At 30.9% G+C, this 14,376-nt stretch overlaps 1 protein-coding gene across 4 annotated transcripts in view; it reads right to left on the reverse strand.

Annotated features, from left to right (window-relative positions):
* LOC136990416 (zinc finger protein rotund-like) overlaps positions 1-14,376 on the reverse strand; it is a 79,425-nt gene that overhangs the window by 49,594 nt on the left and 15,455 nt on the right. For all 4 annotated transcript variants that reach the window (XM_067288805.1, XM_067288806.1, XM_067288807.1 and 1 more), the window contains exons 3-4: positions 5,821-5,869; positions 229-473 (exon numbers count right to left, since the gene is read on the reverse strand). In XM_067288805.1, coding sequence (XP_067144906.1) covers positions 229-473; positions 5,821-5,869 — 294 coding nt within the window. The remainder of the gene's footprint in view (positions 1-228; positions 474-5,820; positions 5,870-14,376) is intronic.

Consider the following 14,376-nt stretch of genomic DNA (forward strand, 5'->3'; position numbering starts at 1 on the left):
ATATAAATAATTCAAACTTTTTGTAAGAACTTTATTAATAATTCAGGATGTAGTAAGGAAACATGGGCTAAATATTAAGGGAAAAAAAAAAGAAGAAGAGGGGAAGAAAGTTATAGAAGAAAGCAAAATTCTTCATATTATTTCCTAATTGTTGTTTGAGGAAGTTCAATTTGAAAGTTTCTGAATGCAAATTTAATGTTGTAAAAGTATGAGAATTTCCTTCCTTACCTGTGGGCACATTTTGCACTGATATTTCCTACCGGTGCCATTGGTGCTTGCAGAACCCAATGCTGGACCTTTCGCTATAGCATTTATGGGCTGTGGTATAACTACCATGGAACCACTCGAAGATGGCGTCGATACTGGAGGACTCCCACTGCTACTGGTCCTGTTACCATGATTGCCATAGATGCCATGAATCTGTGAAGGCTCGATACTGCTTGCTCGATTATCGTCCAGACCAGATACTGGACCTATTATCAAAATATACAGAATTGATTTAATATTACACGTTGTAAATTATTTTTATTCTTTATTTTTTCCATTATTAAACTACAGGCTCGGGATATGGGAGGATTGGGTTTATGGAACCCATTTTTTTTTTAATGATGTTGAGCTAAATTAAACACCTCGTTTTAGCGTTTTTTAAAAGGCGCACACCCCTCTTTTAGTGTACGTAATTCGAGGTACTTTTCGGTATATGAAACCCATATCAAAAGAATTCTAATAACGAGGAGCTAAATTAAATTTTCCTATACCACAATGTCACACCCGAACACCTCGTTTTAACGCCTTTACTCGTTTAGTTTAAGGTTAAATCGAGGTACTGTACTCTTAGACTATCAAAACAACCGAACTGTAATAAATGAAAGTTTAATACACGCGAAAATCACACCAGAACACCTCGTTTTACCGTTTATAAAAGATTGAACCCCTGTTTATAACGCCTGAAAAAAAAAAAATGACAGAAAAATTAAGTAGAAAGGTCAACGACTTAAAAATAATTATTACTTTCTACTAACTAAAATAGAAGGAGGGAATTTTTAAATTATTATTTTTATTTTTATTATTATTTTTGCAGAAGGCATAATATTTATGTGGCGTTGTCCTTATGCATAATAAGTTTGTTAGCCGACAAATGATTCTTTGTTGGCATCGAAATTCAACCTTCGGGCAGTAGTTAAATGAGTAGAAAACCTTTTTTATCCTGCAACTAACTTGCTTAACTTAGTTGTTTGTTGGCAAGAATAGATGTCCGGTTGTCTCTTTTGATATACAAGCGCTGTCTTTTGTCAAGTTCTGTTTTTAGTTTTTAGCATCTGTCCCTGAAATAGCAATATGCGTTTATATCTGTTTTGGGTTTGTTTATAGCATCAATCGTAATTATTTTTATTGGAGGGGCTTTTAACTTCAAAAAATAAAAGGAAAAAAAAATTCCTCTACCCAATTTCTCTTCTTTTTAACGGGTTAACTTTGATTTAGGATCGCTTAGAAGAGTAAAGGTGTTGATGCCAGGTTTCAATTCTCCCTTCCAAAAAGTCTTTTAATTCTCGCGGGATGTTTTTAAAATTAGGACACGAAACCGAATTAAATTCGAGATTTTTAACAGCTAGTTCTAATAATACTACATTTACAACCGATACAGGTACTTAAATACACATGCGATGCAGTCTTGTGATACGTTTAATCAGGTTAATCTTTACACCTTTCGCTAGCTTTTTTTAAACTTATTACTTGCTCTTTTAGCCAATTTAACTAATTTTGAGTGTCTAAATGTTGTTAAATTTAATAAAAACACAATTAAAGCTTTGGTAATTTAGTAATCATCATTAAAATCACTATACTTTATAACACCTCTAATCAGACTTACAGTAATAAGTTTTGTGAGAAATTTTTAAATTTATTACTTTTTTTAAATGAATTTAACTAATTTAGAACATCGAAACGTTATAAAATTTAATAAAAACCTTATTAAAGCTTTGGTAATTTAGTAATTATCATTAAAATAGCTATACTTTCTAACACCTCTAATAAGACCACTCCTTAAAGTAATACGTTCTGTATTCAATTTTTTAATTTATCATATATTCTTTTAGTCAATTTAACTAATTTAAAGCATCGAAATGTTATAAAATTTAATAAAAACCCAATTAAAGCCTTGATAATTTAGTAATTACCATTAAAAAATCCTTATACTTTTCCTACTTCTCCTTACTAAACAGAATGAACAACACAAAAATTTAGCTATTTTAATCGTTTTTCCAGAGAATTTCTTATAAAAAATTACCGAAAAAAATAATAAAATTAGTGTAATTCTTATTAATCTTTAAGACTCAATTAGTATATGTCACTAAATGGTTTTTACTTAACAGTATCACGGTAGACAACCTGTTCTTCTCGATTAAATTAAAAAATAATTTATTATCCCTTTATAAGAATTCAACTTAAAAAAAAAAATCCCTCTTACAAAAGAAGGAGGGTTTTTTCTTGCATTATATCCTTAACAATAGGACCCCTGCTCTTGTTTGAAGTGGATTTGTATACAGAGTCTTTTAGGCAGACCATGAACCTTAACTGTGTAAATATATAAAAAAAGGAACATAAATAGGTTATAAATACCTGACAGAAAGCTAACTTTTTAACAGCTAAAGTTGAAAATCAACAGATTTATAATGAGAATTTACAAATAAAATAATATAATTATGAATATTTTGATTATTTTTAATTAGAAACTAAGCATTAAATTTCTTTTATGTAAGTTATTTTCTTTACATTAACTCCATAAACCGATGAGTAATTTGAGAAAATGTAAGATAATGACTTTAATAAGTGAGATTTGATACTGTCCTGATGAATAATTTGAATAAATAATTTTTTTTAAAAAAGAATTTTTACATTTAACAAAGGAATATCTTTGTTTTTTCTCTCCTCTTCTAATGAAAAATGACATTTAAATATATAAAAGCTTGTTTTAACACACTTAAAAACTTTTAAATTCTTTAAATATGATTAATAGAATATTTATGAGCTTTTATAATGTTTTCCTTTAATAATTAGACATTTTTTTTAATGATAATTGAACTTTTTGTTTCCTCAAATGGAAGACTTTTAATGCCTGATGTGACTTTGTTAAGCCATTTAGCTGTATGAAACTTATATGTAATGGTGTTTACTTTTGATAAAAATGTCTATTCTTGTTAATTTTTGAATTTTTTTAAAAATTTTGCACACAAAGAAATTAATTCTTGCATAAACAATCCTAGAATCTACCACGCTTCATCCCCTTCTTGAGTGCAGAAACTAAACTTATGGTGGTAACTTGTGCAGTGTCTTAAGTTTCGAATCTAAATAATTAATGATGCATAAGGTTTATAGTGTTCTTTTAATGATTAAAACACTCTCTTTTACTATTAGAAGGGCAGCAGATTCGACTTCTTTGTCCTAACCAGGCATAACATCAACATAATTATCGACCGTCTCTTACTATTCTAACCAGTAAGGAAATGCTGGCCTCTGACAGACTATGTGGAGGGCCAATAGAGATCCCATGTCAATAAGAGGGGATGGTCCCCGGTACATAATGTGACGTTTTAACGCATGCTCGGTGCAAATAATCTTAAGTTAGTTTCCTACTAGCTAACAATGAAATGACAACCATTAATAATACATCTTATGTTCTAGATGCTTTAACTCTTAAACTTAAAACATATCTGCATATTAAATTTATAATAGTTGTGACACAAATCCTATTTTCCTTACATTCTAAATCATAAAACTTAACTAATTTTAACTATAATTAAATTTACAACGAGTCTACTTAGTGTAGCATCTATTTTCAAAGGCGAGTTAATGATATAAAGGCCTTAGAAAATTCATTCTAGTCGAAAAAATTACCGATAATAACCTAATTTAGGCTAAGTGTGACACGTAAATTGGACTTCTGATAGAAAAACAGGCTTATTTTAGCCTTTATAACGAGTTATAACCGTTTAAAGAACCTATTCTTTGGTCTAACTATAAATGTAGTTTAAGTTACAACCGGTTATATTTATTTAATGGTAACTGTAGAATGCCACGACAATACAAACAACATGTAAATATCGTATATACTTTTTTAATTTTCTGTATAAATTACAAGTAAAATGTAACTCATGCTAGCTATTGTTAATGCCTTCTATTGTGTTAATAGATAAATCATCGTGTATCGAGTAGCTAGATATTACATTAGTAATCTTTAAAAACAGACTAAAATGATCTTAAGGAAAACATGCGGAAGATATAAAAACCGGTCCAAGCAAGACGGGGTGGGTTTTTTTGGATGGTGTGCTTAAAGAGTTCTTACCTCTCCGGTACATCCCTTCATCTCTATTCGCCAACCCTTTGATACCAGGAGGAACAGTCGATTGACGCCATGCTAAACACGATCGTTGTTGCTCCAGATAATTTCCTCCAACATCCACGGCTTCGACATCGCCATATCTTTCTTGGTTAACAATTGGTTTATATTTCGGTTGTACTAGAAAATTTCTCAACTTTTCTAATGATATCATGGGCGTTACGCAGCCCATACCTTGCCTTCTTTGCATTTCCATCCTATTTTGTCCCTCTTGTCAAATTTATCATGGCGAGATTCTTCGCTTACGGATCTCTTTGGCCAAACATACTGGACTTCTAAAATGGCAGACAGTGGACAGATAATGTCGATGATGGCGTGTTCGGCTTCGTTCTCCTGACGCGATGGGGAAGCATCGTTTCCATCCCCCTAGCTATATACGCCTCCCCGTTGATGTAACGAAAGGGTTGAAGTGATGCTGTGGAAGCGAACGTTTTATCGGTAAAGGGTTGACTGTGTGCGCAGTCTGGTGTTCTGCCAGTCAAACACGCGATTATGTTCCACCAAAATATCAGCTTTTATTCATTTCACTAACGTTTAAGATTTCCTCCGACCATCCCTCTTATTTTTAACACGTTTCTTCACCTTTCTCACCCCACAAAACCTTCGCATATAACGCTAAAATATCTCATTCTCCACGTGTTTTGCTCTCCCCTTCCCTTAATTCTCCGCTTTATAAGGCTAATATATACCAAACCCTCCATCCACACGACTTCCATTTTGATAATTAAAAACATAATATATATATATATATATATATATATATATATATATTTTAAAATACAACTCGACTCTTAATAAAATTTCTGATAATAAAACTAAGAAAATAAAGTAGTTAAACGGCATTAAGAACCGTTAAGAATTAAATTATTCGGACGCTAATTTAACTGGACACTAAATACTCTTATTACGACAGTCATTATCCGGACACTTAATCCGGTTAACCGGGCGTTAATTCTGTTAAATTAATAAGAAATTTATTTTATATCCGGTGGAATAATACCCAATTCCGATTAAACGAATCTTAAACATCTCCCCCTCCCCCTCCCAAAAAAATCCCCGACCTTTAAAACTATAAATTCTTCGCACTTAACACCATTTTACACGTTAAAAAACATTAAAATAAATTCATTTTAAGCTCCGGAATAACTTTTAAACACGATCAGAAGCCCAATTTACGTATAAAATTTATATTAAAAAATGTGTATAAATATATAACTAAAAAACTCTTTAAGTTTTAATTAAAATTAATTTTTTTTTTTAAATAAATGAAATATATTTAATAATAAATAATTCTAAATTGCGCTAGTAGATGGCAGCAAAATTTAGTATGAGGGTGGAATTAAATTTTATCGATCATTAAACCAATTAAGTTAAATTAGAAAATTTACGAATTTTCTTGTTCTAAAATTTTCTATTCAATTTACCTTTTTGTAGAGGCGGAGTGGCATGTTGATCAGAAGTGTTCATCTTTGTCTGTAAAGAAAACGTAAAAAAAACAAAAAAAAAACAAAAAAACATTGCATATAACAAAATTTCTTACAAAATTTACACATTTTTACATACAAAATAATCATTTTTTTAATATAATTTCTCATAAATAACAATGCAATTCCTCTTACAAGAGTAGCCTTTGATACTATTGCCACCACGTTTATCCCCATCCCAATTATTAAAAAAAAAAAAAAAAATGGAGCGAATATCACATTTTAAAATCAAAATTTTATTAATAATTAACATTATAAATTAATTTTTCTTTCTTTTTTAAAATTAAATTAACAATAATTATATTGATACAGCCACACTGTACTGTACTTAACAGCCATTCATGCTATGATGATGAGGATGATGATGATGTGGCATTTATTAATTATAGATGATGGGAAAAAAAAGGGAGGTTATTACCATAATAAACCGTAATTTACTTCATATTTATGAGGTTTTTATTATTATTATTATTATTATTATTATTAATTTAAATATATATTTAAATTTGTAAAATGGTGGGATCCTGTATGATAATGCCTATAGGATCTAATAGAGTGTTAAGGAAATTCAGGTTTAAAAAATAATAAAAAAATAAAAATAAAAATAAAAAAAAATATGTGTGTCACGTCACAGATGGTAGTTCCTGGATTTTCGTCACGCGAATTTAAACTTAAAAACATTTTTCTTTTACGGTGACGAGTAGAGTTAGGTACGAATTTTTAATTATAAATATATATTTATATATTTTTAAAAAATTATCTATTTATTTTACATCGAATTGCTATTTTAAATATTATTATTAGTGTGTTTTTATATATATATATATATATAATGAAAATTTAATGCGATAAATGTTCATCAGATGGCGCCAGGATCTCGTGTGAAAAGAAAACATTGATCAATATGGGGTGTCATGGTTACAACAAAACTTTTACTCACCAGTCGATAAATAGTTTGAATGTCCATTTATATTAAATATAATATTCGATTTAATAGTTAATAAAGGTAAATTTTTCTACTGTCATTTCTCTACGCCATTTTGTAATTGGTTGGGATTTAGGATGAAGAGGAGGAAGAGAGAAGGGAGAGAAATATATTTATCTATAATAAAAAAAAATAGAGAAGAAGAAATTCTCTGTGCTAAAGTAGATAAGTTTACAAAAGAAATATCTTAGAAGCAATTAGAAAATTTTCAAAATAATCCTTTCAGAGGATTCTTTTTTTCCTCTTCTTCTTACCATCCTCAATACAGGGATTCATTTACTGTTTTTCAAAATAATTCGTTAACTGTAAGAGTAAAAGTCGCGAAAATATACTAAACTTTTTATTATATTTTTTTAAAAAAGATTTTTTTAATAAATAAAATAATATTTAAAACAACTTTTCTACCAAAAAAATAAGGCGAAAACTATCCGAGTAATTAGAAAAATAAGGATCTTCCTCCCTTCCATAAGACTCTTTAAGAAGGTGAGATGTGCGACTTAGAGAAGAGAATTTTAATATATTTATTTACTTTAAAAAAAAAGAATGGCTCCTACTAACACGAAATCATCACGAGGAATTCGAATAAACATTAACCTATTATGAGCCTGTTACGAGGTCCTTTAGCGGGTCCTACAAAGTGTTGGAATAAATCGTCACGTCAGTTAAGTTAAAGGATAGGCTATGGATGTATATAATTACCATGGCACTGATGGCATTGCCGCCATTTAAATAGTTAAAAAATGCTCGATTTTCGTGTCGGACGGTTTCAAAAATGGCCCAGTTGAGGCATTTATTACACTCGTTAAATTTTTTGGGGCCTCGTTAAATACTTTCGAGTCTAAGAATCGGTGCATCACGCTACGATCTAAGTAGCTTTATCCCTAATTATCCCTACTAAAATTTACTTAAATGATAGAAAAAATGAATGATTTCTGCGTTAAAATATGTATAAAAATTATCTGTAATGTATGCATTAGTATTTTAAAAATCGTCACGAAGTTTAGAGGCCTTCTAAGGAGCGATGGTGAGAGCGATTAAGGAGTTACGTATGCTTAAATAATTGTAAAAATGTGTAAAAATTCCAGCCTAGAAGAGTTTAAGAAGAAATTTAAATGGGTAATTTGTTAATTAAACGTGTTTTGAGGCCTTTAGTGACGGGCGTAACTAATGTTATCAAAAGGCCTATTCATTGGTTAATTTAATAAGGTAATAACGATTAATTTCTCCGTTTAAATTGCTTAATGAATGAATGTAAACCTTAGAAGATGTTGTTTTAAATGTAAGGGATCGTTTAATGGATAATTAAGATTCTCATATATTTTTACTTGCCCGAAAAGAATCCGAAAAAAGATCCATGTACCGAGTTAAAATAGTAGTCGACGTTCTCAAAATAGTAACCGTATAATATGTTCTCCTTAAGAAATAGTAAGGTGCAACTAAAAATAATGTCTTTCTGAAACTTTCTGCAACTAAAATAGGCTCAAGTCATTACAAAAATATACTTTTTAACACAGTAATTATGACTTAATCAAGTTTTTCCCCCCTCAGCCATCATCAATTTTCAAAATAAAGGGTTGTTTCCGATTTTTATAAACTTCCCTCCCCTTCAAAAAATGGTAGAAAATGCCTTCTAGAAGTGCTCCAAAAGTGTATTATTCACGCATTAATCCATCATTAGTTCTATTGTTGAAGAATTTAGGGACTTGGTAAACGGTTCCTGATGGATTATGAAAATTACGCTCCTAATCCAAGAAATCCTCTAGTCGGACAGTCGGAGAAGAATCGTCTTTTCATATATAATTCTTGGGTAAATATAATTTAATCCGTTAATTTTTTTTTAACTTTATTATCCTTTGCTGGCAGGAGGGAGGGGGGAAAAAATAACGTAAACCAAAACAGCGCGCCAGGAAGGTGGCGACAAAAGACCTCCTGGTGGACCCCTTCTATATAATTAGATTCAATGGGCAATTGAGGAAACGCGTTCTTGCGCTTCTTGCGCATAATGATGGAGGGTTGCAGAATGTATTGGAAGAATTCCTATCCCAATCTATACCATCGATTAGAGTGTATTAAATAACCTAACCTCTTCTGCATTAGTAAAATTGTCCTCTCTCACACACCCACTCTCTCTCTCTCTCTCTTCCTCCCTCCCTTCAATTTTTTCTACATTATTATAAATTTCGACGATAAGTTGAAACATTTCTCGGCAAATATCATAAATTTAATTCCAGTTAAACAAGTAAATAAAGTATTTTTAAAAAAAAATGGCGGATAACAAACAATTACTGAACTGTTACTCCTGACGAAAATCTGGAATTCTTCCGAATTTTTTTACCCCTAATTTTTTAAAAAATAATTTAATTCTTTAATAAATTTAAAGGCTACAAAATGAAGTTTAATTGGAGCTGGTTAGTTCGATATATTTTAGGGGGAGAAAAAAAAAATCTATTTTTCTTCCAGGTTTTAAAAATTATAACAGAATATTCGCATTTAATAATTTGACATCTTGCCTCATTTCTGAAAATTGATCCGCCTATTAGAGGTGTATTATTACGGAAGTTTCCCTGAAAATTCCGATTAGAATGACTTATTTTGGTGTATGGTCGATACCAAACTTTGACTCTTGTGTTCCCTAAATAAATTAGGGAATTTTTTTTCCCCTTCTCTCTCTCTCTCTCTCTCTTCCTCCTTTTCGAATTTTTTAACGTTAAAAAAAACGGTAAAGATTTGTAGTTTGAGGAAGTAAATATCTGTGAAAATAAAATATGCAGGAGGGAAAATGACTTTTCCTCTCCAGTAAACCCATAGACTGGTATAGATTTATATTCTTTTAAAGTTCGGTATAAAACGAATGAAGTCTGTGATATACACCGAAAGAAATGTAAAAGGAAGATATCAAAATAAATTTTTTTCCCCTCTCTTTTCATTGAAAATCTATCGGAATTTTAAATTTTTATATATTTGATAAATTCATTACTTATCTAATTTACGGACAAACGTACGAACGAACTCGTAAAATTTCGAGTGTACGGTCGTGCGAACGGTTTAAACTTCCGGATGAATTGAAAATTAAGCGTGTAAATCTTCGGATAAAACAGACAATAGTCATTAATTTTCGGATAAATCGAGAAATTTACGGACAAACAAACGGGTAAACTGAGAAATAAAACGTTAAACCACAGGATAAACCGACGGATATACGTGTGTGTGTAAACCTTCTTCGAATAAACCGACAAACGGGAGTTAAAATTTTCGGTTAAACCGATAAATAAACGTTTAAACCATAGTATAAACTGGCAAATAAACGTTAAACTTTCGGACTAACCGACGTACGAACGGTTTAAAATTGAGATAATCGACGAGGATTTCGAATTTAAACGTCGTTGCACGCAACGAACCCGAGCCGTTTTAAAGCTAGAAAAGTATACCAAAACTTTAAAAAGTAGCCTAAAATAAGTAGGCACGTCGAAGGGAAATTTCTAACGAAAAAAACTGGAGAATTTTAAATTAATTTTCCCTCAATGATGGTTACAATATGGAAGAGTGAAGTGGAGTCACCGTTGGAGCATCTCAATTGAATCGGAATGTGATGTATGTCCGTTTTCGACCAGAACCCACTCTCTAGAGATTTGTAAAGATAGAAATGATCTTCAACCAGGAAGTATCTCTTAACATAACAACGAAATAATAAAACGTTAAAGCGAGGGAACGTACAGAAGGGGAGAGAAGAAAAAAAAACCAAAACCCAAATGGAAATTATGATAATAAACTAAGGTTTAAAGTAATTATTTATAGATTAATTAAATAAATAGATGAAATTTCTTCTCATTAAATAGCTATTTAGCATTAAGTGCGTGTGTGAGATATCCTTCTATCCCCGCTGGCTCTTGCATCTGTCCCAAAATGCTTGAAGAGATTCTCCCCGCTGTGATCACCTGACTGAAACACTATAAACACTTCCAGGAACAACTTACATAATGTTAACGTCTCTTCTTATCTATAATATGTATATATTTTTTTTGTATTCTTGTGTATAAAAAATGAAATCAAAGTATTGTTCCTATGGCAGGAAACAGTTCTGTGTGAATTACTTACTAAAAATGCGACCATACAGACTTCTCAACTGATGTGTAAAACACTATCGACCGATAATACAGATAAACGGCTATAAATACACCTAAAAGTTAATTAATATAGTGTTTGCTCGCTTAAAAAATGGCTAAAATATCATTTTGTGGGTATTAAAATATTGTAAAATCTCTCTTAAAATTTCGAATTTAATATAAAAAATCTTCTCTTAACAAATTGGGATTTTTCTAACAACATTTGGTTAGAAGTTAACGGCGGAGTTGCGGTGAGTAGGCACATTAACGCGTTATTTTCGTGTTTAAAAAACGTAGGAGGGCCAAATTTATGTAATATTTAACACGTTAAATACGTCAATTTTAAGGTTTTATAAGGTTTTTTTTTTATGGAAACGAATCAAATTTTGTGGAGAAATCACCTTAACGATACGGTTACGAAGCATTTGCTTATTAAACTATAATAAAGTGACTAATATACATCTCGACTAACGTTATTACGTAAAATTATTGTCAAAAAGTGAATTTAGCTTGTTAAAAGTTCTTATATAAGGCAAAAATTATTGAATTATCGCGTATAAAGTGCATCAATTTGGTGCGTAATTTCCAATTTTTATGTAATTTAATACCAAAAAATGCGTTTTCGAAGTGTAAAGAATGCGGTAAAAGTTTCATTTATAAGAATCTACAGCAACATTATAGCTGTAGGAAGCTGCAATGACAAGTATAGCTGCGGTTATAGTAATATACAGTAAAAGAAAGGATATATTTAAGATTATAAGCGGAGGAATCTATAGTAAAGAGAGGGCCTTTAATACATACAGCAACGTATAGTAAAATAGTGGCCTAAACGTAGCTCTTCATACTTATCGTAGACGTATGGAAATCTACGTTTCGCGTAAGTCGGAAAGAATTAGCAGGCCTTTCGATAGGAAGAATCGATGGAGCGTATGACCAAGAGGACCACTAAGGGCCGCTTCTTTGCCAATTAATGATAGTCATTTGACATTCGGGGGGGCCTCCGGGAATCTCGGGCACTAAGTATATTCACACCATTCGCTTACAACGTTTTCTAGCGGGGAGTACAGACAGAGAGAGAGGAGAGAGAAAGACCCTTTGAATCCCGGGAAAAATTCATAATTAGAAATTCACATTTTGTGCCGCGACAGAAGCGAAAAATTATCATTACAAAAGAATAAATAACTCTTCGTATTAAGACAATATGCTAGCAGTTAGTTCGCCAAACAATCGATGCCATTTTTCTTCAAGTTTGAAGTCGAAGTGGTTTAACTTCCAACCAAGAATTTATTTAAATTTGTTAAGATTTTTTGAATTTTATTTCGAAATTTTCCAATTTTTTTCTCTCTCCCCCTTATCTTTAAATTTTTACTCGGTTATTAAGCGATTTCCAAAACCCATTTTTAATCGAGTGTAATTCGAAAAAAAAAAAAAAAAAAGAGTATTTTTGGGTGCTCGAAAACCACAAAAATCGAGAATAAAATCAGTCATTAAGCTTTGACGAGAAGGAAAGTTTTTAACAAAGTTTTAAACTCGGACAAAATTTTTAGTAAAGTATAAGATTTTTCAATATATATAATAAAATAAAAAAGAATTTGGCTGAAAATTGATTTGGCAGATTCGTTCTTTCGGATTACAAAACCGGACTTGAAGTTATGGAATTATTACTTGATGTTTCTTCCAAAAACTTTAACTAAAATAGAAGAACCTATTTTCCCGAAAAGTTGAAACTAATCTACTTTGAAGCGCCGTTAACCCAACAAAATAAAACTACAACAAGGCGCTACATTTATCTAAAAATAATATGAAAAAAAAACTACAACAACAACAACAACTCCCCTCGAAAAAAATATTTAAAAGAAAAAAATCGAAAGCTACAACATAACATCTCAAAGATTCGACTATAAATAATAGAAAACAATATATATATATATATATATATATATATTAAATATTTAAAATTTGTAGAGAGGAAAATATTCTGTAAGATTATCCGAATTTTTAACATTAGCCTATGCGACGAGGTGTGATATAAATTTGTTTAACAACTCGGCAAAGTCTGATATTTAAAAAATGATCATAAATTTAAACATGTTGTTGGAAACCCGACTTTTTGGACCTATATTAGGATAGAGAAACTATTTCTGTTGCTAGTGCGATCCTTATTTTAGAAAGCACTTCCGCACCGATGGCATTAGAATGAAGATTTCTCCACCGAACAATTCCAAGACGTCTTCATTTCTAACATCGGTTTTATATGTCACACGGTGGTCATCCCCATTTTCACCTGCCTCAAAAACTTTCCAGAAAGCATAACTTCCTCATAAATAAATAAATATAATATATATATATATATATATGGAAGAAGAGAAGAAGAAGAGGGAGAAAAAAAAAGGGGGGACCATCCAGAAAATTCTCAATAAATTGATCTCCTCGATTCGATTTGGAAAATCTTACAGATTTTACTTCTTCTTGTATCTATGTGTATGTGTTCGGCGTTAAGCTTTACAAGATTATCTTTCCAAGTTAGAAAAAGCTTGTGTATAGTCTGGCCACCGCGTCTGTTACTTGACAAGAGCACAGCACTATGATTGATGATAGTTCACCCGCCCCTCACAAGCACTATCATTTTTGTAATCCCCCAACAGTTCTGCAAATTTTACAGATGGATACGTAACTACGCACAGAACTTACGAAATGACTAAAAGACTTATAAAATTATATCTTAATTAGATTTAAAAACCTATATATATATATATATTAAGACCCATTTACGCACGTTTCTTGGTTAAGAATTTTTTTAACTCGACACATTTTTGTCGTAAAAATTGTAATTTATGTAATGTTTAATGGCCCTTTAATAATTTTATTGGTATTTTTAGGTTGTATTAAAGTTTCGGATTGATGAATTTCGTAGTTTTCTTTTTAAAAAAATATGTTAAATTGTATAGTAAAATAAACACAATTTATGCACTTACCATTTATCTATCACTTAACCCATATCGTTCGTTTATATAGATTGCAGCCCCCCTTCTTTTTTTAAAAATAAAAATTTTCTATTCAATCTATAATGCCGAGAATCATAAATTGATAATTCTGCGGATGTTTCTAGATACGATTTTAGCCTTTATAAGCAAATTCCGACACATCGCACCACCAGAAACTAATCCAAACTCTGGCCAACTCATTAATTCGATTATCATTTTACCATCTTTTCCACTAAGTTCGATGGGTTTTTGAGCTAAGTTTAGACTTAATTAAACAGAGATTTTTAGCTGAATTAATGAAATGTAAGGGTTTTTTTTTATTTTTAAGTTAGTTCTTCTCATCTAGCCGCTTAAGATATGAGTCTAGACTTGATCTGTCTAAGAAATTGGACTAAATTTCTACCCAGATAACTATTACCCTGAC

Source organism: Centruroides vittatus, unplaced genomic scaffold (genome assembly GCF_030686945.1).
Source record: "Centruroides vittatus isolate TY-2023 unplaced genomic scaffold, ASM3068694v2 scaffold_932, whole genome shotgun sequence".
Lineage (NCBI taxonomy): Eukaryota > Metazoa > Arthropoda > Arachnida > Scorpiones > Buthidae > Centruroides > Centruroides vittatus.